Source organism: Dipodomys merriami, unplaced genomic scaffold (assembly GCF_024711535.1).
Source record: "Dipodomys merriami isolate MVZ:Mamm:240054 unplaced genomic scaffold, mDipMer1.0.p SCAF_7, whole genome shotgun sequence".
Classification (NCBI taxonomy): domain Eukaryota; kingdom Metazoa; phylum Chordata; class Mammalia; order Rodentia; family Heteromyidae; genus Dipodomys; species Dipodomys merriami.
Genome location: NW_027206290.1, coordinates 25,121,506 through 25,144,777, shown reverse-complemented (window position 1 = coordinate 25,144,777; position 23,272 = coordinate 25,121,506). Strand labels below are relative to the sequence as shown.

Genomic DNA, 23,272 nt, shown 5'->3' with positions numbered 1-23,272 from the left:
GTCCAAGGCAGTGTAAATGAAGCCTCCAGTTGCCTGCAGTAATAGAATGGCCTTGACTTGCTCCCAGATTGTGTCTTGAGTGAGGGCTGTTATCCTGTTAAAGAGAAACCTTTGAAAAAGGTTAAGAAAACAAGGTCCAAAAAGGAGTAAGAGGATGTCTGTTAAAGGTCCTAATAGAGGAGCCAGCCAGGGGGACCACTATGAGAGGGAATCCTACCAGGATGTCCACTGGAGTGATTCCCATAATCCACCAAGATTCTCCTACAATTGAGCTGAGATCAGGCAAAAGGCTGACAAGGTGGTACGACGAGTTGATATGAATGACACAGGAGAACACACCTTCACCACAAGCCAGAAAAGTTCCATTTGGAACACAAACCCAGTTGTGGCCCATTACAGGAAGAATTTCCATATAACTAGACTGGGGGAAGAAAGGGAGTGTCTAAGGTTCTGGCAGCTGGCATGGTAGACTGGTTAAGAATAACATCCAGATATTGTACGGGGCCTGGCTTTGTACAGTTCCAACAGTCAGAGGCTAGGGATGGATTGGAGTGGATAAGGGCCTGGTGGGAGGCATTAATCACTTCCTGTATATAAATGTCTGCCTAGTGTGGATGGGAGACACAGGAAGATGCTAAGGCAAGCTATCCTGACTCCAAGAGGTAGACAGTTATGGGCATGATACACATGCTTATGAACTATTTTCTTTTGCTCTCTGGCTTTGAATGCTTTTGAAGGGACATGCACAAGTGACTCCATTCAGGATCAGACACCATTCCCTCTTATCTGAGCAGTTCTTCCCAACCACCTCTCATGGTCCCTAGTTACCAGGATTGTTGGGGTGGATCTTCGAGGTTCCTTATCCTTTCTGGGATAATGTCCTAGTTAGTGTATTTTACTTGTTGCTGAGATGAGCTGTCCCAGTTGGCCACATCTCCCATTAGAGGGGGCAAGAATGGCAGGTTGGGTGAAAGTCAGTGCCAATAGACCCTCTTATTTCCAATTAAGGCAACCAGGAAATCAATAGAATTCGTTTTTAAGCAGGGCTTACCTTAAATTTATTAAGAATAAAAGTTAAGTTTGACCAATAAATACTTGTAAGAGTTATTTATCCCTCTGTGGGTCTGACTGTAAATGTTGCAAAAGATCAAATCTATAATAATAGGACTTAACAGTAGTCATTATTAAAGTTTTAAAACAGTAACTAATTAAACAAGTTAGTTTTTTTTTTAAATTATAAATAGCAGTTTAGGATACTAATTAAGATTAAAACCAAGCCAGGCGCCAGTGGCTCACACCTGTAGTCCTAGTTACCCAGGAGGCTGAGATCTAAGGATCGTGGTTCAAAGCCAGCCTGGGCAGGAAAGTCCATGAGACTTAACTCCAATGAGCCACCAGAAAACCAGAAGTAGTGCTGTGGCTCAAGCGGTAGAGCTCTGACCTTGAGCTGAAGAGCACAGGGACAGCACCCAAGCCCAGAGTTCAAGCCCACGACCAACAACAACAAAAAGATTAAAACCATTGTAGATGTCACTTTTTTTTTTATTGCAACAAAGAATGCAGGAGCTCTGTATCCAAGGTGACTTAAAAATTTCAGAAATAGCCGGGCGCTTGTGGTTCATGCCTATAATCCTAGCTACTCAGGAGACAGATCTGAGGATCATGGTTCAAAGCCAGCCTGGGCAGGAAAGTCCGTGAGACTTTTATCTCCAATAAACCACTGTGGCTCAAATGGTAGGCCACTCACTGAAGAGCTCAGGGACAGCATCTAGGCCCAGAGTTCAAGCCCCACAACCGACAAAAATAAATAAAATTTGGGAAACAGACATAGTAGCTTTTTAGTTTTACATACTCATTTAAAATGTAATCATTTGATGGACCTTGACATAAACACTTGAACAATTACTTTCATAGATGGACATAAAGACTGGGATACTGGTTTTACATTAGTGTATTAATTTTGACCTTAGGAAAAATCTTTAGATAAGTTTTAAAATCATAGTCAACTTAATTACATACCAACTATGCACTGTTTACTTCATAAACTTTGCAGAACTTTATTGATAACAAACAAACAAGCAGACAGGCAGAGTCCTAGAGAGAGAGAGTGTATCCTGCCACCCATATTTATCCTTTGGGATGCTAGGAGGAGCCATTTACTATCTGTTACTCAAGTGTTCTGTGGTTAGTGTTCATTTTTCCTTTTTTCCATTTTGAAACAAACATTTAAGACATTTCTTCCTTCCCAAACTCTTTCTTATCTAAAGGATAAGTTTTGTTTCCTCAATTCCCTTTCACAAAACTTTCCTTCTTAACTTCTCTTTCTTTATATTCCTTTATCTCCTTACTGGTATTTCTTTAATTTATATTTTAGATTACTTCCTAGAAAATTTTGAACTCAACATAGCTTTTCTTAGTGTAATGTAATAACTCTTTGACATATTTGTTCACACCCAAATCTGATGACTTTTACGATTTGAGTTTAAAACGGCCCATTTTTTTCTTTTTGGCCTGTGGAACCCATTTAACTTTTGGTTACTTTAGATCTGCAGAATGACTCTCTGGTGTCAGAAATGAATAAATTGACACATAACAATACAGGGAATTTAGTCAAGGCAAGTTTACTTTTGTTCAAAAGGGTGCAATACCCTTCCTCTACCCAGAGCTAGGCAGGCACACTGGGCAGAGCAGTTTGCTAGGTTTTTATCCCAATTCAACCTGTCCCTTCTCCTTGTCAAGGAGTTAGGTTCACATTGTAAGGATGATTGATTACCAAGATTTAAAAAGGGCCTATTCTCTAACTTTTTTTTAAAGGTTTACAGTTTTCTCCATCACAGCTGGCTGGGAGTGGGGCTGGGAATTTGGTGGCTGGCAGATACAGTTGGAGGAGGAAGAGGTGAGTGGAAAGCTCCCACTCCAAAGGGGGTCTCATTCCTTTTACTGCTGCTTCCATTGGTAAAAACTCTTCTGTAATACCCAGCACCCTTGGCAGTTAACTCCTTCTACCCAAGATTCACATTCCTCATCTGGCAGCTGGTCACAAGCAGCATAGAAAATAGTTACAATTGAAGTGACAAAGTAAACAATTTCAGGAAATATCAATACCAAAAAAAAATCACCTACAAAATAGAAGCACTTCTGTTTGATAGAAAAGACTACTTTTACTCACACCATACTGACAGGTTTTGTATCAAAATAGCAGATTACTTTGAACATATTTACACACATACACACTTTTGCACAAAAGTCTTAAACCATGCTTAGTCTTAAAAATGAACACCAGCTGTAAGATTCCAGGAATTCCAATGACAAAATATATTTTGCCCATAGCACTATAGAACTACAGGGTCAGTGTTAGAAAAACAAAAAATTAAAAACAAATACTTTTGCCAACAAACAGAATCTCTTCCTCTTAAGGATAACCAAGACTTACATAACCAAACACAGAATATGTTTAGGCAGCTTTGCAAGCAAGACAAAATAGCATACAAATTGATTATATGATTTGTATTACATTGGATCCCCTTCTACAACAGCCCAGAAAGCTCAATTTCCAAAAAACAGAAATAGTTAAAAATAGGAACTTACCTCAGGAGGTCTCCTGAGTAATTCCTGATTTAGTAGCATGTCAGGCATGCTATTGGAGTGGAAGAAAGGCCACAAGGTCCTAGAACATCTCAGGGGGTGCCTCCCCTGTGGAGTGCCCATCCTCCCCTATGGAGTACTCATCCTCCCTAGCCCAATCTCCAAGGCTACCTGCCAGTGGTTTCAAGGGACCCAAGTGCCATGTTAGCCCTGGGATCTCGGTGGGACTTCCAAGTGTTATACAGGAATTGGATCAGTGAGATACAGAGAAGCCACACTTTAAGAGGTTGAATCAAGAGTCCTTATTAGAAAACTGGCGACTATAAGTGGACTATGTACTAAAGAACCTGCAGCCCTGAATGTAACTAGCACAAAGCTTATAAGGCAAAAAGCACATGATTGGTATGGGGAAACCAAACCTAACAAAAGGGTTATACACAAGCAAAGCAAACAGTCTAGGGAAAACAATCAGTTATCCTGGAGCTAGCTAAGCAACATGACGTAAGCATAATTTAAAAATGACCTATTACACCTCTAGGGTTTTTGGAACTGGATGAAAAGCCCCTGTCATCTATTAAGATGCCAGGATGGCAGTGAGGACAAGATGACGTAACTTAGACCCAATATCCATATTTCACATTAACTAGCTCTTGTTGGGAAGTTAGGGGGCCCTAGTCTAGCTTTTGGAGTTCTAGGGTTGTTAGCTTGTAAGAATGTTGCTTTATCTTTGGAGACATATGCCCATGCCCATCCCTACCCTGTGTCAGACACACAGGCCTGGCAGGCGCAGGGGTAAAGGTCAACAGAGGGAGTTTGCTTAGAGAGGACAGACAGGTTCAGCTCAGAAAATCTGGACCACAGAAAGGAAGAATGCAGTTATAGGAGCAAGCAAGGCTTGGGCTTAGGGAACCTCTGACCGATTGCCATTCCGTTGGAGAAAGTTACTTATATCTTGCAATATTGTGGACTCAAAAGTTCTATCTTCAGACCAGTGATTGCAATTACCCAATTGGGACTGAGGCCAAATTTCTAAGCAGTTACATTTTTTGATTTTGTAATTGTCCAGTTGATGCTGAGGCCGCATTTCTACACAAAAGCAGATGCGTTTCTTTGATTAGATCTGGTTTCAAGCCCAGAACATCTATCCCTTGAGAAGGAACCTATGAGGGGTCCCCAGAACCCAACCTACATCATTCTCAAAATGCTGTCAGCCAGAGTGGACTGTTGTGACCCCATGTAGAGGGCAGTGAGGAAAAGGAATGATGACCAAGAACCTATAATAGGGCGCTCCAGAATACTAAGTCAAGGCCAACTGGTCCTCCACTGAAAGGCTGGGCATCCCCAAAAACCAATCAGCTAGAGAAGGTCCCCACCTGTGCACTGGACATTTCCCTCTCAAGAGCCTATCAAGAGGAAAACCAGAATCCTTATCTCACATTCCCAGAGAAGGTGCTGGCAGGAGAAATGGCAGTTGGTGGGCATAGGTGGTCGAATAGCAAGTAGTCTCTGGTCTGGAGGTCAATAGAGATAGGGAAAAGGAAAAGGAAGATTAGAGGTAATGGGGCTTACAATAGAATTTACCAATCCAGTCAGTAAAGACTGCTTCTAGCCCCGCACAAGCCACAGTTTAACCGCTGAGGGAAGAGGGTAGATGGGGGGCTTCGGCACCCCTGTTAGTAGCCTCAACAGACTCTGGCTCTCTGAAAGCCACTGTTGCAGAAAGGGAAAAAAGACAGGAAAGGGAGAAACGGGAAGAGGTTTCCAGTGGTCTTACAACTGAGTTTACCAGTCAAGTCAATATATAGACCTAGGTCAAGACCTAGCCTCCCTTACATTTCTGTGAGGCAGTGGTAACCCAGGGCTCTGGGTCCCGTTCCAGCCGCCGTTCTGGTATAGTAAGCAGGAAGGACCAACTGGCTCTCAGTAAGCCTCTGGGGAGGAAGGGGAAAGAGAGGAAATGAAGAGAGCTAAGCAAGGTAAATCTAGCATCCCTATGAGGGTGAGAATCCTCCAGGGAACACTGTTCCTGCTCAGAGAACCATCTGTTAGGAAAGTGAGAACAAAGCAGATTCCCACCAACATACACTGAACAATAGTTTATTTCCTCCTACCTCTTGCCCCTAGCAATAAATCCATTTTCTATTTCTATGAATTGCATGGAGTCATACAGTATTTGTCTTTTTGAGTGAATGGACATGTGTCACACAGCATGTCCTGAAGACATCCTGTATATTGGAGCAGGTATTAGAATTCCTTTCCTTTTCAAGGCTGAGAAGGAGTCCTTTGTAGACAATTTCTGACTGGCTTATCTGTGGACATTTAGATGGCTTCTGCATTTTGGCCTGTTGTAAGTAATGCTACTATGAACATGGATGAAATGCCAGTATTTTTATCTGAGGAACATGATTTTCTTTGGATGTGCTTTCTTTTCTTTGGAAACAGAAGTTCTTACTTGAGCCAGGATTTGTAGATCCCTTGATATGAGTCCAGACTGTAGAATGAAGTCAACAAACGTACCTGTGCCCATCTTTTTTTCTTAGTGCTAGTGATTGAACCTCTGGCTTCACATGTTCTAAGCATGGACCCCTGCCCTCTGCCAATAAGCTGTGCCCCCAACTTCAATATCAAGTATCTGAAATTTCTTGTAGACTAGAATTTAGTTAAAAGTCAAGATCATGCAGGAGATAAAGATAAGTCAAAGTGGCTAAAGTATAAGTGTCAAGGGTTTGATTCTGACTCATTTGCCAGTCTTCCTTGACTCAATAAGTTCATTTACTGGTTTGACTCAACTATCCCATTTACAGAACAGAGTGAAATTGTTTTCTTTCCTTTAAGTGTGTATGTATGTGTGTGTATGTGCATGTGTGTGCACATGCACATGCACGCCAATCCTGGGGCATGAACTCCTGTCCTGCACACTGTCCCTGAATTTTTTTTGCTCAAGGCTAGTGCTCTACCACTTGAACCACACCTCCTCTTCTGGACATTTTTTTTTCTTTCATAGAGCCTGAACTCAGGGCCGGGGCACTTTCCCTAACCTCTTTTTACTCAAGACTCTACCACTTTGAGCCACAGCTCCCCTTCTGGTTTTCTGGTGGTTAATTGGAGATAAGAGTCTTGTGGATTTTCTTGCCCCAGTTGGCTTTGAACAATGATCTTCAGATCACAGCCTCCTGAGTTGTTAGAATTACAAGGCGTGAGCCACTGTTGCTCTTCCCTTTAAAAATTTTTGATCCATTGCTTATTTGAAGAATTGTAAAAGGAGACAGGGAAGTTATGAAGCACTGTCATTACTCTTGCTAGGCTCAGTGAGGGCAGAAGCTTTGTCTGCTGCTCACTATGTGTGACAATGCTGGGCACGTGCAAAACACCTGTCAATATTTGTTGACTGGTGGATACTATGGGTATTTAAACTTCCTTGAAATAAATGAGAAAACTCACATGCATTGGGATTGTTTCTAGCTTAGATTTAGCATCCAAAAATACTTAACAAGTCTAATTCATATGTATGAAATCTCATTTCTCTTACAGAAGTAATTTTGGAAAACCAGTATTGGTGAAAAGGGATATGTTCTATAAAATAGTCTAAGGATCTGTGGTATAATGATCCTGACTACTGTCCACCCCATCCATTTTCCTATAACTAAAACTGATAGTGGTTTAAATGAAAAGTTCCAGTATTATGGAATGGTACAAATAATACATGTGCAGATGTACTTGGTTTCTTTTTTGACCCATTTCTGGAACAAATTGTACATTGCACTGTACTGAGCTAAAATTGCTTTTCTATTTCTAGCTTTCTTCTTAGGATATACTGACTTGTTCAATCCTTACAAGTCTTCAGCATTTTTAGGAAAAAAGTTACCCTTACTATCACACTAGTATATGTGTGTTAGGTTAGTCTCATCATCATCATTATCATCATCATCATCATCATCAGTTCCAAATAATAGACAATTCCAAGAGAAAGTTACAAGATTAGAAAGAACGTTCCTCTCCCATCTTTCACACATATGTACTTAGAAAGTGGAGAAGAACTTACCGTCTGCCTCAGTGACAAATGGCTGGATTAAAGGAGGCAGGTTTTACTTTACAAATTATGCAATACTTATGTTGTGCCCCTTATATCGGTGATGATAAAATAAACTCTAATCCATTGATAGGGGCTGCCTGAAGCAGTTTTGAGGAAATATGAAGCCTTGAGTAGGAAAAGGAAGAAGAAACATTGAAAATGTCACACGATTGGTTGGCAGCTTTTGCTGAGGACCTAAGAGTAGAATCGGGATGGGAAAGAGAGGCCAAGTTAGTTAATCACCAGAATCTCTGTTTTAAAGGCTGCCTGGTTCATTCTAACTTGATTTGACCATACAGAAAGGGCTCCCTCAGCCTAGCTGCTGACAGCAGGCTTGGCATGGCATGTAATCCACACAGAAGTGTTTTCCTTACAGCGTCCACTGAGACATGACCTCTTGTCATACCATCTATCCCTTCTTGTAGAGCTGGTTTCCAATAAGCTTTAGCTATTCCATTTCAGAGCTCTAGCTTCAAAAAAAAAGTACTAAAAGTAGGACAAGGACTCCTAATGACGTACAGGTTTAAATAATGGTCAGTGATCTACACACTGGTGACTCATGCCTGCAATCCAGGCTACTCAGGAAGCTGAGAGCTAAAGATAGGGATTTAAAGCCAACCTAGGCAGAAAAGTTCTTAAGACTCCTATCTCCACTTAACCAATAAAAGGCTAGTAGGGGAGCTATGGCTGAAGTAGTAAAGTGCCAGCCTGAGTGTAAAAGCTTGAGGCCCTGAGTTCAAGCCCCAGTACTGGCACAAAATAAAAATACATTTTTGTCAGTGGCCACACACGCACGCGCAAACACACACACACACACACACACAGTTATACTGGCTGCAGAAAATGGATATATTTTTACTCTTAATAGTCCATTGCATAGTTAACCTTCCCTAAGATAATCTAACATATAGCTATTAGTCATTAATACAGTAAGATCCCAAGATTAATCAGTCACCCTATATTATCCGTTTTATTGTTTTAAGTTTGTTCCTGTTCTTTACTGTAGATCCTAGTAAAAACATATATGCTTAGGGGGAAAAAAGTAAGAGGAAACATGTTAGAAGAATAGTGTAGAATTTGTAGATGAAGAAAGTTATATGTCCTTCCTAAGATTACAATAATAAGAACGAATTTCATAGATAAAGGTGAAGTTTTTAAGTCAGAAAGTATTCCCCAGCCGTAAGCATTGGCTCATGCTTGTCATTCTAGCTACTTGAGAGGTAGAGATTGGGGAACTCACAGATAAAAGACAGCCCTAGCAGAACTTTGCAACACTTCGTTTCAACCAATGACTGAGTGTAGTGGTTCATGCCTGTAGTCCCAGCTACAGGGGAAACAATGGTTGGGGTAGCACAGTTGTTCACATTTGTCATCCCCATCAACATGAGGAAACACGAGTAGGAGGCCAGTCAGAGCAAAAAGCAAGACCCAATCTAAAAATAGCCAAAGGACCCTCACACCTGTAATCCTAGCTACTCAGGAGGCTAAGATCTGAGGATCATGGTTCAAAGACAGCAGGCAGGAAAGTCCGCGAGCCTCTTATCTCCAATAAACCACTCAGAAAAGTAGAAGTGGCACTGGAAATGGTAGAGCACTAGCCTTGTGCTGAAGAGCTCAGGGACAGCGCCCAGGCCTGAGTTCAAGCCCCATGAACCAAAGGAGCTGGACATCTGACTCAAGTCATAGAGTACCTACCTAGCATATGCAAAGCTCTGAATTCAATCCACAGTACAAAAACCAAAGAACCCACTATTCTCAAAACAGTCTAGTATAAAATACCGCTATTGAATTCTGAAAAAGCCTGTGAAGAGAAATGGCCTTTGATGTTTTATTTCTGACACTCTTTAATGTGCGGTGAAGTAAATTCGAGTTATGTCACAAAGTTTTAATGGCAGAGACTCACTGTGGGCAATGGTGGGCTGACTTGGATTTCTTTCTATGCCAGTCATCCTGAAGTATACCGTTTTTGTCACTGTCAGATCCCAAGCTATATTTTCACTTGTCAACTAGGTTAAGACTTTTGTCAGTTTAAATTCTGCATGCTGCTTGCCTGCTTAAGCAATCGAGTTTCTGATTATTGTTACTGCCTAAGCCTCCTTGGGGAAATTCACGAGTGTAATATTGTCTAACAAATGATGATTTCCTTCCTAAGCAAATTGGTGCACTCACCAGGAGCCTTCTAGGGGAGTAATGCTCAAAAAACATTTCAGTGCAGGAAGTGGCGCTGTAGCTCAAGTGGTAGAGTGCTCGCTTTGAGCTGAAGAGCTAAGGGACAGAACCCAGGCCCAGAGTTCAAGCCCCACGTCTGACAAAAACAAAAACAACAACAAAAACATTTCAGTGCAGAGTATCTTTCGAAATGGGGGGGGGGGTGAAAAGGGGAGATCTAAGACGTCGTTTGACCACAGTAGTGAAAGCAGAAGGGTGATATGCGTGGTAGCCGTGGGCTAGAGGTCAAGTTCATGACCCGCTACCTCTTCTACTCCACAGATGTGTGACTGTTGGAAACACACAAGGACACTCCTAGTTCTTGCCTTTTTACACCTGGTCCTAAGACCAGTGCCTCGGGGACCCAAGGCATCAACTGCCTTCATCCCCCAGATTGCCCAATAGTGGGAACTCTTCTTTTTTTGTTTATTGCCCTGGAGGTGGGGGAGGGGGGAGGACAGGGAGATCCTCTGAGAAAGAGAGGTGAAGCCCATTGCCTTGGTCCCGACATAACAGCACAGCCTCCTACTCTCATCTCGGACCATCCAGAGTGCTGCTTGAGAGTACTTGGGGTCTGGGGTTCACCCCAGCCCTGGAGTGTCTGGGGGTGTGAGGCAGGCTCCCATTCCCTGGGATTTCTCTCTATCCAGAGAGAAATACAGAAGTCAGTGGGTGTATAAAAGGAAGGATCTTTTTTTTTTTTTTTCCCTATGGCCCATTGAGGAAAGCGGGGAGGTTTCCAATGACTTAGACGTATGGTTCTTATGGTGGTGAGGGAAAGGAATAGGGGAATGGGAGGAAGGAACTGGGGAAGTCAACTGAGGTGCCTGAGCCAAGGGGAATTAAGGGAGAAATGGAAAGACAGTAGATTTCAGCCAGGAGGCTCTGTCTCCACTGGCTTCTTCTCTGCTTTAACTTTGAAGGGAAGCAGAACTATTTTTAATATTTTGGAGGATCCTGTTTCCTGCAGAGAACATAATTTTTGTTACTGAATGACTTTAGCTTTTAGCAGATGTACATGAGTGGTTCATACTTGTCAAACCCAGTCCAAAGGATAGCTGGTTCTAAGATCGGCCCCTGAGTCCTGATAAAACAATATGTAATCATTTGTCCTTTCTTTTATGTTTCCTCACTAACACAGGGATTGTCGTTTTAATTTAGCATTTTCCCCTAGGAGACTCTTGGAACGTATTTTATCATGGTCCCTCCTAGCCTGCTTACTTGCTCATTCCTTTTATTTTTCCATTTCTTGACCAGAGGCTAGGCAGGCACTCGGAGTGGGGGTGGGGGAAGGAGGGTTCCTGCTTGGTTTTTATCCTAATTCAAGGAGTGATGTCCCTTTTCCTTGTGGCTAAGGAGTCAAGTTCACAATTTCTTTCCACTTGGTTGCCAGGGTGATGGGTAACACAGGGAAAGTTAGAAAGCATTCTAACCATCCATGAAAGGTCTGTAAGGAGAGGGATGGCTATCCTTTTGGAAGCAACCAAGCACATTTTTCCCATCATAGCTGACAGGTAACAGGGTTGTGAATGGGTCTGAGGCTGGGCTGCTGCAGTTATAGACAGAGAGTTCTGTAAAGTCAGTGGAAAGTTCCCACCCAAAGAGCATCTGCTCTTGAACTTTGTTGACCAAGATTTATATAGCTGCTATGACTGGCTGATCACAAACAGCATAGACGATATTTACAATTGAAAGTTAAGAAGCAAATGATTCCAGTAAATATTGGTACCAGGAACTATCAGTATACAATGGTGGCTGCTTACAACATGGAGACGTTTTAGTTGCACTGAAAAGATTGCTTTTTCTCACATGACGTCCCAGGTGTGTTATGTAGGAAACATTTCTTACCTACTATTTAGTCCTAATTGGGCCCCAATTTGCATTTGAGTTTATTCGGTTCAATGTTTTTAGGCATCCATTTTAAAGGTTAAAATAATGTAAACAGAGATTGCCACATTCCATTAACCTAACAAGAAATAAAAACACCAGTGCAAAAAATGAGCCAGTCACTGTTCTGGACTATGAAGACGGGCAGAAATTGCATGCTGAGAGAAAAGCTAGAGGCACTGTTGTGAAATATGGATGCAAGGTCTAAAAGCACTATGGTCAGAGTTCACCGGAGCACTGAGTACCCAGAGCTGTGAAAACACGCTCTCAGTGCTGGTAAGGTGTGAGAGATATGAGGGAGCAGAGAAGTGGATGGAAGCGTTTTCTTGGTAAGTAGCACAGACCAATACAGGAAGCTATTCATCAGCTCACCGTATATAGGTACCCACCCCTTGGCCTCTGTTTGAATGATTTCTATCATCTGCATGCAGTAAACCTGACCAAGCCAGGTACCAGTGGCTCACCCCTGCAATCCTAGCTAACTCTGGAGGTAGAGATCTGAGGATCAAGGTTCAAAGCCAGCCTGGACAGGAAAGTCCATGGAGATTCTTAGGTTTTTTTTGGGGGGGGGAGGGGAGGGTCCGGTCGTGGGGCCTGAACTCTGGGCCTGGGCGCTGTCCCTCAGCTCTTCAGCTCAAGTCTAGCGCTCTGCCACTTGAGCCACAGCGCCACTTCTAGCTTTTTTCTTTTTGCTTATGTGGTGCTGAGGAATCGAACCCAGGGCCTCAGGCATGCAAGGAAAGTGCTCTACCACTGAACCAGCTTCCTAGCCCTCCATGGAGAGTCTTATCTCCAATTAACCAACAAAACACCAGAACTGGAGCTATGGCTCCTATGGTAGAGCACTAGCCTTGTGTGAAAAGGCTAAGGGATAGAAGAATCTAGGCCCTGGGTTGAATCCCCAGTATTAGCACTAAATAAATAAACAAACCTGGCCAGAAACTGCTTACCCATTGTACAACTATCTCTTCCAATTCTTCATTATGCAGATTCACTGTAGGAAAATGCAGATTTTGAATTGACCTCTACATTGTACCTTGAAATGACTTTATCTCTTGGCAGATAGAGGCTTTTTTTCTTTTTTTGAGCATCTGCACCCTAAGATCATATGTTTTCAGGCAAACACATATAAATTCTGGAGGATGAGCCTGAAGAGAAACAGTCTGTGCAGTAACAAGCCGATCTCATGGTGGAATGGCAGAATAGTATCATTCTTCTACCATCTGTGGCACAAGATGAAATGACAGCTTCTCCTTTTATGTCATCAAGTTGCTCATTGCTTTTCTACCTTATGAGCCAGAGGCCACTGCTAATCTTCCTTCATTCTCTGTTCTGGCTTGAATGAAATGTGTTTACAGCTCCGGATAATTATCATTCTTCCAATCTAAAGAAACTAACCTTGAAGGAAAAAAGATTCTTCTACAGCATTCTTCCTAGGTAACTTGGTAGATATTGTGAATGGCAAGTCTGTGTCAGTTCAAATAGCCTTGTCCATTTAAAAACATATGTGAGAGAATATATAACTATTGCTTCATAGACTAGGTATTATTCACTTTTTTTGTACCAGTCCTGTGGGGTTTGAAGCATGCTTGGGTACTGTCCCTGAGCATCTTTTACTCCAGACTAGCGCTCTTATCAACTCTTATCACTTGAGCCTAAACCACTTCCCTGGTGGCTGCGGATCCTGGCTTTCCTATGCAAACTAAAAAGATTTGCATAATTTTCTTGGATTTCAGTACTTAGTAAATATGAAATTAAATATTTATACTCTAATTCTGAGGTCATAAATTATTCATACCTCTGGAAACCTTTCTGATACAGGTAATATAAGGGATTAGAAAGTATTTGAAAGAGAAAATTTCCATATTGGCCACAGCCAATAGACTCCTTAAAAAGTGCAGATAAAAGTAAAATAGCCATTTGAGTGTCTTTGACATATATTTATAGTAAGATAGAATAAGTTCCATTAGTTTTTTCTGCACCAAATTTCCAATAGTGAGTTATTACTAGTTAGAGACCAGAAACAACTTATACATGTTTTATAATACCCCCATCTAGACAAAGATCTTGATTCTTGCTTGCATTATTTAAAGCAGTTGGCAAAATACTCTTTACTCTTAAGGGTTTTCAACTGACCATTTTTATGCAGAACTGAAACTGATTTAAGGAACCTGTTTTTAATTCAGTATTAAAAGGACTTTCAAGGTCTTTGAATCAAGATTATGAATTCATGTGGCTTGCTTTTAGTTGGATATACTAGTGGTATGTGTTGTTTTAGTAAGAGAATACTTGAAATGAAAATATTCTATTCTAATGCCTTAAATTGCTGTCCTTGAAAAATAATCACAATAGAGCTGAGGTTGCTTAAAACATAATTCAATTTATTCATATCTTAGGAGTGAGGCCATGATAGAAATGCAAACACAAAAGTGCTTTTCTTAATAGAACAAACTACAGAAAAAATATAAAACAGAATAACCTTAGAAGCCCCTTAAAGAGCACTCCCCTGTGAAGGGAACATTGCTTTTCAAATCTGGATTGTTGAGAAGTATTGCTGGACACATTCTTCTCAATAAACTCTTCCTGAGGCCAGATAGGGTGGAGCATACCTGCAATCCCAGCAGTCAGGAAGCAGAGACTGGAGGATCATGAGTTCTAGGCCAGCCTGAGCAATGTAAGTCAGATTGAGGCTGATCTGAACTACAAAGCAAGATCCTGTTCCAGAAAGCACAAAATAAAATAAGCTTTTTTTTCGCTTGGATGTTACTTAGTACACCATTATATCATGGAGTGTATGCACTTGTTCTGGGAGTTCTCCATTCTCATAGGGACGTCTCATAAAGGGATGATGTTAAAGCCTTGGATTACCAAGTCTCTCTGAAAGAACTATAATCTCATTTAAAAAATAAATCTCTGGATAGAAGCAGTGATGTGGGAGAGAAAGAAGGAAGTGAATCTGATCAAAGTACATTGTACATACTTATGGACAGGTTAATATGAAACCCACCTTGTAGAATTCATTGACAATATAAGAAAATGTGGAGATACAATAATCTTGGATCCAGATTTTTGGGGGGAGGGGTCCGGTCGTGGGGCCCAAACTCTGGGCCTGGGTGCTGTCCCTCAGCTCTTCAGCTCAAGGCTAGCACTCTACCACTTGAGCCACAACACCACTTCCGGCTTTTTTTTTTTTTTTTTTGCTTATGTGGTGCTGAGGAATCAAACCCAGGGCCTCGAGCATGCAAGGCAGGTGCTCTACCACTGAGCCACCTTCCCAGCCCATCGGATCCAGATTTTTAGCGATTAAAAAAGGAAAAAACTAATTCTTATTTGGTATACCACTACAAAACAAATGGTCTCCAAAAGAAGGAAATGTGACCGGCCCAGAGTCCAGGCCACATGACCGGACCCAAAAAAAAAAAAAGGAAATGTTGCCAAATCACCATAAAGAGTGGCCAGTTCGCTCACACCTGTCATCCTAGCTACTGAGGAGGTTAAGATCTGAGAATCCTGGTTCAAAGCCAGCCTGAACAGAATAAACCAGGAGACTTGGCTCCAATCAGCCAGCAAAAAGCTAGGATGGAGATGTGGCTCAAGTGGCACAGCCCCCCCAGCCTGGAGTGGAAAAACCAAGTGAGAGCATGAGGCTGTGCATTCAAGCCCCAGTACTGACATGGAGAAAAAGACCAACAGGGGTCAGTTTGAATGAAGCGAACTTAAGATGGATCTCTATCCTGGTTGAAAAGGCACAAAAACACACTGACTACTCACAAAAAACACACTGACTACTCACAAAAGCACACTGACTACTCATAAAAGCACACTGACTAACAAAAGTACATTACTCACAAAAGCACACTGACTACTCACAGAAATGCTCACGATCTGGCTTGCACTCCCATATCTGTTCCAGGTGTTGCCCCGTCTGCAAGCTTCCTGGGAGAGTCATGGGGATCCGGGTGCTGCGTTTCTCTCTGGTGGTCATCCTTGTGTTACTGCTTGTGGCTGGAGCTCTGACCAACCTACTTCCAAATATCAAAGAAGACAAGATCCTCACCCTGCGTCGGGAGATGAAACCCCAGGGCAAGCCCCCCCTGGATTCCTTTACTCTCATTATGCAGACGTACAACAGAACGGATCTCTTGTTAAGACTTCTAAATCATTATCAGGCAGTCCCTCACCTCCACAAAGTGATCGTGGTGTGGAACAATGTTGGAGAGAAAGGGCCGGATGAGTTGTGGAACTCTCTGGGGCCACACCCTGTCCCTGTGATCTTCAAACCGCAAACCACAAACAGAATGAGGAATCGATTACAGGTCTTCCCAGAACTGGAAACCAAAGGTGAGTTAGGGCTGAAATGTAAGTCTGATAGGGCAGATGTAGGGATGTGGATTCGGGATTCTTGCAAAACAGTTGTCTCTCTATGCACTAATGGCTCATACCTGTAATCCTAGCTACAGGAGGCTGAGATCTGAGGATTGAAATTCAAAGCCAGCTTAGGCAGGAAAAGTCTCTGAGACTCTTCCTCCTTCTCCTCCTCTTCCTCCCCCCCACCCCCCACAGTTTATTAGATATCAGAGTCTCACAGACTGTGCTGCCCTGGCTGACTTCAAACCATAATCCTCAGATTTCAGCCTCCTGAGTAGCTAGGAGTTACAGGTGTGAGCCACCAGCCTAGGCTTTCTGAGACTCTTATCTCCAATTAACCGCCAAAAAGCCAGAAGTGGAGCTGTAGCTCAAGTGGTAGAGCACTAGCTTTGAAGAAAAAAGTTGAAGGAGCTCTGTGTGACCCATGCAACAACTATATTCACAAGACATGTTGGAAATGATCGGTACAACTTGAGGGGAAGGGATTCAGGGGGAGGGAAAGTAGGAGAAAAATGAGGGATAGAGTAACAACTTTGACAAAAATGTACTTATTACTTTATGTAACTGTAACTTTATGTAACTGCACAGCACCTTGACAATAACAAAAAAGTTCAAGGACTGCACCCAGACCCTCAGTTCAAGCCTTAGTACTGGTGCGTGCACACGTGCGCGCGCACACTCACACACACACACACACACACACACACACACACACACACACACACACACACACACACACACACACACACACACACACACACACACACACACACACACACACACACACACACACACACACACACACACACACACACACCCCACTTTGAAAAGCTGAAGGAAGTTTCCAGGATTTCAAAGAGCAGTTTGCTGGTGAGGAAATCACATATATCTTGCAGCAGTAACAAAGAAGCAATATTGTTACAATAAAAAAAGTTTGACAAATGCTATAATATACATGATTAATTATAGCAAAAGTAGTAAGATGCTGTTTATCTTATGCTTCATACGTTTTTGTCACTCTCTTCCTCCCATTTGTAACCCTTTCATAAAGTTGTAATTTGCTTATAAGAAATTTTATTTGTTTTAAGAGCCATTAGTTTCTAGGATGATGGATGCTAATTATCTGCTTATTTCCCTCTGGGGCTATTTTGAAATCAATTATAATTCAAAAAGATTTTTTTCTACTAAATAAATCTATCAGAAGACAGTTATTACTCACTAACTGGATCAGAAAATACTTCATTTAAATGATCTATTTAGATACCATTGTATCTTATTGCTTTTGTTATCAAATCCAAAGGGTTCAATGTAAATTTATTTTCCTTTCGTTTCAGCGGTGTTAATGGTGGATGACGATACACTCATTAGTGCCCAGGATCTTGTTTTTGCTTTCTCAGTGTGGCAGGTAATGTTGCTAAAACTTATCCAATGCTTAAATCAATATGCTATAGTTTAATGTGGGAGTTACTCAAAACATCTTAAGCAGAATATTTCTAAAACATAAACAAAATCATCGTAAGCTGATCAAGATTTCAAGAGCTGAATTAAGCCATTTTGAAAGTTGGTTTAATATTGGGAAGTATAGGGAAGAATAGCTGGAATTATCTCCTAGAGAACAACTGAGAAATCATTTGACACAGGAAAGATGAGAAGAGATCATTTCTACAAGCCATAGACAAGTGTCTTGAATGAGAAATATACGTGTGTGTGTGTGTGTGTGTGTGTGTGTGTGTGTATGTGTGTGTGTGTGTGTGTGTGTGTGTGTGTGTGTGTGTGTGTGTGTGTGTGTGTGTGTGTGTGTGTGTGTGTGTGTTGGTCCTAGGTCTTGAACTTAGGGCCTGGGCCTGTCCTTGGGCCTTTGTGCTCAAGGCTGGTGCTCTACCACTTAAGCCACAGCACTTTTTTTGTGTGTGTGATTAATAAGAGGTAAAAGTCCTGCAGACTTTATTGCTTAGGCTGACTTTGAACTATGATCCTCAGATCTGAGCCTCCTGAGTAGCTAGGATTACAGCCACTAGCACCCAACTGTATCAACATTTTTAAAAAGCTTTTTGAGAATGAATTTATTATCTCAAAAAATGCAATACCAGTTTAGAAATGTCTGCATTTGCCATTGGACTGTCAGGTATTAGTTTCCTTTATTTTTTTTCCTAAATCCTAGCTTGGATAAATGAACATATGTTGTCACTAGCACTCTGTCGAATATGTAGTACTAATCATAACTAACTTTTACAAGTTGCACTATAATTACCTGAGACCAGAACTGCATTCAGATACTCTCAAGGCTGTACCATACATGGTCTGATTTGTACTGTAATAATTCCTTTATTAGCATGAATGGTAGTTGTCACAGTTCCATGTATATAGCCGCCTTCTGAAATCTGTGGTCTTAACTTCATGCCTACATTGCTGATGAACTATGTCAGCAGTTTAGATTAGTAGCTTTTCCCAGTCCTATAAATAAAAGCTTTTTAGGCTAAAAGTACTAATGTAAAACATCATTTTATTTCTATTTAAAAAAAAATCAATCTACTCCAAATGTAAAGATGAAGGCAGGCACAATATGAGGATTATGAATAATCTAAGTAAATCAAAGTTAAAGATAAACATAAACTGTGCACTGGTGGCCCATACCTAGAATCCTAGTTCCTGAGGAGGAATTGTTCATGGTTCAAACCAGACTGGGCAGATGAATCTGGGAAACTTTTTTTCTCCAAATAACCAGCAAAAGATCAAACTATAGGTATGACTCAAATGGTAGAGTGCCAGCCCTGAGTGAAAAAATATCCAGCAAGAATGTGTGAGGCCCTGATTTCAAACTCTGGTACAGAGGTAGGAGCGGGGAGGGGGCACAGTACATCTGTGCAGATCAAACTTCCTGGCGTGAAAAGCTCTGAGCTTAAAAGAACTTTTTCAGCCAGGCACCAGTGGCTCATGCCTGTCATCCTGGCTACTCAGGAGGCTGAGATCTGAGGATCACAGTTCAAAGCCAGCCTGGGCAGGAAAGTCCATGAGACTCTTTTTCTCCAATTAACTACCAAAAACCAGAGTAAAGCCCTACAACAGAGATACAGTGCTAGTTTTGAGCCAAAAGCTCAGAGAAACAATGACCAGACCCTGAGTTCAAGCCCCAGGACTAGTGTGTGCACATGTATGCACATGCGCGCTTGCATGCACACATGTGCACGCACGCGCACACACACACACACACACACACACACACACACACACACACACACACTTCCTGGCAGAAAAGTCCAAGCTGTATGAGGTGGGTGCATATGTGATTCCAGCCACAAGGAACCTCAAAATAGATAGATCAAGGCTGGGGGCTTGCACCTAGGTGGGAAGCAAAATCCTGTCCTAAAAATAACCATGGAACAACAGAGCTGGAGGCATGGCTCCGTAATAGAGCCCAGCTTAGTAAGCACGAGGCCCTAGGTGCCAACCCCAGTACTGAAAAAATAAAAGAGAGGTATAAATAGGATTTTTTAAGTTTTAGTCAGCAACTAGCAAGAGTAATTTCCAGCCATTGTCTAAGATAATCTGACTCCTTCCATGAGTGACAGGAGTTCCTTGTGGAGTAAATTAGAGCACGTGGACAAGAGGTGAGACTCAGTGTGCACCTCTGCGTCTGTACAATCTGTTCCTCCGTCCTCACTGCTTTCTCCTGCCCTCCTCCATCCAGCTGTGAAAGCCCCTTCATTCTCTGCCTTGTCAAGGGCATTTTTCTGAAGCCCCGAGGTATTTTATTCCCCATCCACCAACGTTCCTCCTTGCCTCCAGCAACACAGGTGTCTCTGCACCGCCAATGTCTCATTGGCTAACCTTGCTGCATTTACAGCTTTCTCAGCATCGTGACTGGTGACTCCCTGTTCCCTGTCTGTGCTGAACTGCCTAGGCTGAGTTCATCCATAGGAGATTTAGTGAATGGAACTTGAATTAATTTTGAACTAAACTTTTAACGCATCAAGCCCTTATCCCTTTCTCCTGAGTCAGTGTTGTTTTCTTTTGCTTTGATTGAATTTTGTTTTTCCTTGTCTCAACCTAATAATATTAAGTGGTTTACTATCTTATGTCCTCAAAGTTCTTGACACATTTCCCACTTGGATGTCTATGCATACATACACACACATATATATATATATATATAATATTAGATATAGATATGTAAGATATATAGGATTTATATATGTATATAAGAAATGAGCTATATATAAATATAAGATATAAGATTATATAATACATATGAGATGTAGAAGACATATTATATGTAACATATATGTCATATATAAGAAATATTATCAATATAAATCTTATATGTGTATCCCATAGTTATCATATATATATACCATATATATCTTATATTATCTCATGTTTTTAAGAAGGAAATACTAAAAGCCGGTGCTGGTGGCTCACACCTGTAATCTTAGCTACTCAGGAGGCTGAGGTCTGAGGATTGCAGTTCAAAACCAGCCCTAGCAAGAAAGTCCTTGAAATTCTGATCTCCAATAAACCACCAGAAAATCGGATATGGTGCTGTAGCTCAAGTGGTAGAGTGCTAGCCTTGAGTTGAAGAGCTGAGGGACAGTACTCAGGCCCAGCGTTAAAAGCCCACGACCGACCAAAAAAAAAGGAAATACTCGAGTCAAAAAGAGATTAAAATTACTATTTTGTCTATACTGGCCTTAGAGATTCTCACAACCTCCACTTTCCTGTACTTAGGGGAACTTATGGGTATAAGGCACCTCACCCTAGCAACATAAAACATTAAGAAAATCAACAGTGACCTTCAAGGACATTAAATTTATGAAGTAGCCCAGAGTGAGATGAAGTTAGGATGCAGAAATAGGGAAGAAGGAAAAGTTGACAAATCAGGTTTATTCTCTTTATAATAAATGGATAGTCTCGCTATATATATATATATATATATATATATATATATATATATATATATATGTACGTTTGTTTGTGTGTATTTTTATGCGTGTGTGCATGTCCTGGGGCTTGAAGTCAAGGCCTGGGCACTGTTTCTTAGTTTTTGCACTAAAGGCTAAAGCTCCACTTCCAGTTTTTTGGTACTTAACTAGAGATAAGAGTCTCAAGATTTGTCTGCTTGGGCTGCCTTTAACTTTGATCTTAAGATCTCAGCCACTTAAGTAGCTAGGATTACAGGCATAAGCCACTGGCCCCAACCTAGCTGTGTCTTTAAAGAAATCTCATACTTACTTATTCCTTTTTTCCCTTTTCAGCAATTCCCTGACCAAATTGTAGGATTTGTGCCTCGAAAGCATGTCTCCACGTCCTCAGGTATCTATAATTACGGCGGATTTGAACTACAAGCACCGGGGTTGGTAAATGGAGACCAGTACTCTATGGTGCTGATTGGAGCCTCATTTTTCAGTAGCAAATATCTGGAACTCTTCCAGAGTCAGCCTGCAGCCCTCCATGCTCTGATAGATGAAACTCAGAATTGTGATGATATCGCCATGAATTTCATCATCACCAAGCACATTGGAAAGACTTCAGGGGTATTTGTGAAGCCTGTAAATATAATTAATCTGGAAAAGGAAACCAATGGCTATTCAGGCATGTGGCATCGAGCTGAGCACTTTCTGCAGAGGTCTTACTGCTTAAATAAGCTTGTTAATATCTATGATGGCATGCCCCTAAAATACTCCAACATTATGATATCTCAGTTTGGTTTTCCATATGCCAATCACAAAAGTAAAATGTGAAAGGGAAGCAGAGGAAAAACTTGGCACTACTATCTTTAGATCTCAGCCTCCTGAGTAGCTAGGATTATAGCCGTGAGCCACCAGCATCCAGCCAGTTGATTGTTTTCATGAGAAGCCTGAAATGCCTCTTGAGCAAAAGCCCGAAGTGCAGGGAAAAGCCATTAAAGAACATTTTAATCCCAAGTGAAAAGGAACTTTTGTCGTTCCCCTTGCTTCCCCCATGGCCCTTCTGACTGTGGTTTTGATATAGTCCTCAGTGCTTTGATGTTTGTTGACTTGCCTGCTGGGATTGAGAGGGTAAGTGTCATAGTGCAACAGTGTCTAGTTGTTTGCTTGCATTAATTGCATGAATCACTCCAAAATGCAGTTTCTTATATGCATCAGTGGGCAGCTGGGAGAAAACTGTTATTGCATTTTGTTACTGAATTTGACCTTGCTAATGTCTGTCAATTCCTTATGTTTTTGTATAAAATAACTTCTGAAAGAATGACTTAAGTAAAAGCTCACAGAAGTTAAAACCCTTAGTATCAAATGGTTTTTATTATTAAAGCAGAGGTTATCTCGCGGATACTAAGCAGGGTGTGTGTATCATACACAAATGCTTACATTCAGAACAATTTTCCCTCTTTTTTCAACAAGACCCAAAGCACCATATACATCCTGATGAAATTTCAATTACACCAGATGCATTGACAAGAGAGTCTCAGCAGATGGGACTGTTACATGAATTCATGGCTTTGCCCTCCTTGGTATCTGTTTAGTCCTAGATTACTACTGCTGCTAAGGGATACTTCATTAGGTCTTCATCACTTCCTCTTCCTCTTCTTCCTCCCCCTCTTCCCTCTCCCCCACTTTCCCCTTTCCTCTCTATCCCCTTTCCTCTTCCTCCATATCTTCACATAATGCCTACACATTCTCAAAATAAGAGAAATGTGAAAATACAGAAATCATGATCCACATTCTAATAATGAGATCCTTGTGGTTTGGTCTACGTTATTTCTTTACATTGGAGTGTGTCCATGCCTGGGTATCATTAGATACGGAGAAAAGAACTTCAAGCCTCCATAATGTCAATTATCTGCTTTCCCCAAACTTGGTAGTCCATACTTTCTCTTACCTCTTGGTATTCCACTATTGGATAAATAAATAAACTTTAACCGTCCAATGTTTAATGTTAATTCAGCAGACTCATGTTTTGTTAAGGGTGGTGTGTGTGTGTGTGTGTGTGTGTGTGTGTGTGTGTGTGTGTGTGTGTGTGTGTGTGTGTGTGTGTGTGTGTGTGTGTGTGTGTGTGTTTTATATGAGTTTCTTCATATTTAATATCATGGATGAGAAAGAAATAGAAAACTGCCTACATTCTCCATGGGAAGAGTATTCATAGGGAAAATATTTTCCAATTTTCTTTCTTATCTTG

General features: G+C 41.4%; 1 protein-coding gene across 8 annotated transcripts in view; it reads left to right on the top strand.

Annotated features, from left to right (window-relative positions):
- Extl2 (exostosin like glycosyltransferase 2) overlaps nucleotides 1-23,036 on the top strand; it is a 28,633-nt gene extending 5,597 nt beyond the window's left edge. For 7 of the 8 annotated variants that reach the window (XM_070007836.1, XM_070007837.1, XM_070007840.1 and 4 more), the window contains 3 exons: nucleotides 15,666-16,093; nucleotides 17,455-17,525; nucleotides 21,373-23,036. In XM_070007836.1, coding sequence (XP_069863937.1) covers nucleotides 15,666-16,093; nucleotides 17,455-17,525; nucleotides 21,373-21,858 — 985 coding nt within the window. In that variant the 3' untranslated portion in view covers nucleotides 21,859-23,036. Of the gene's footprint in view, nucleotides 1-12,041; nucleotides 12,082-15,665; nucleotides 16,094-17,454; nucleotides 17,526-21,372 lie in introns of those variants that run through there. The other variant, XM_070007841.1, reaches the window with a different exon arrangement.
- The last annotated feature ends 236 nt before the right edge of the window (nucleotides 23,037-23,272 follow it).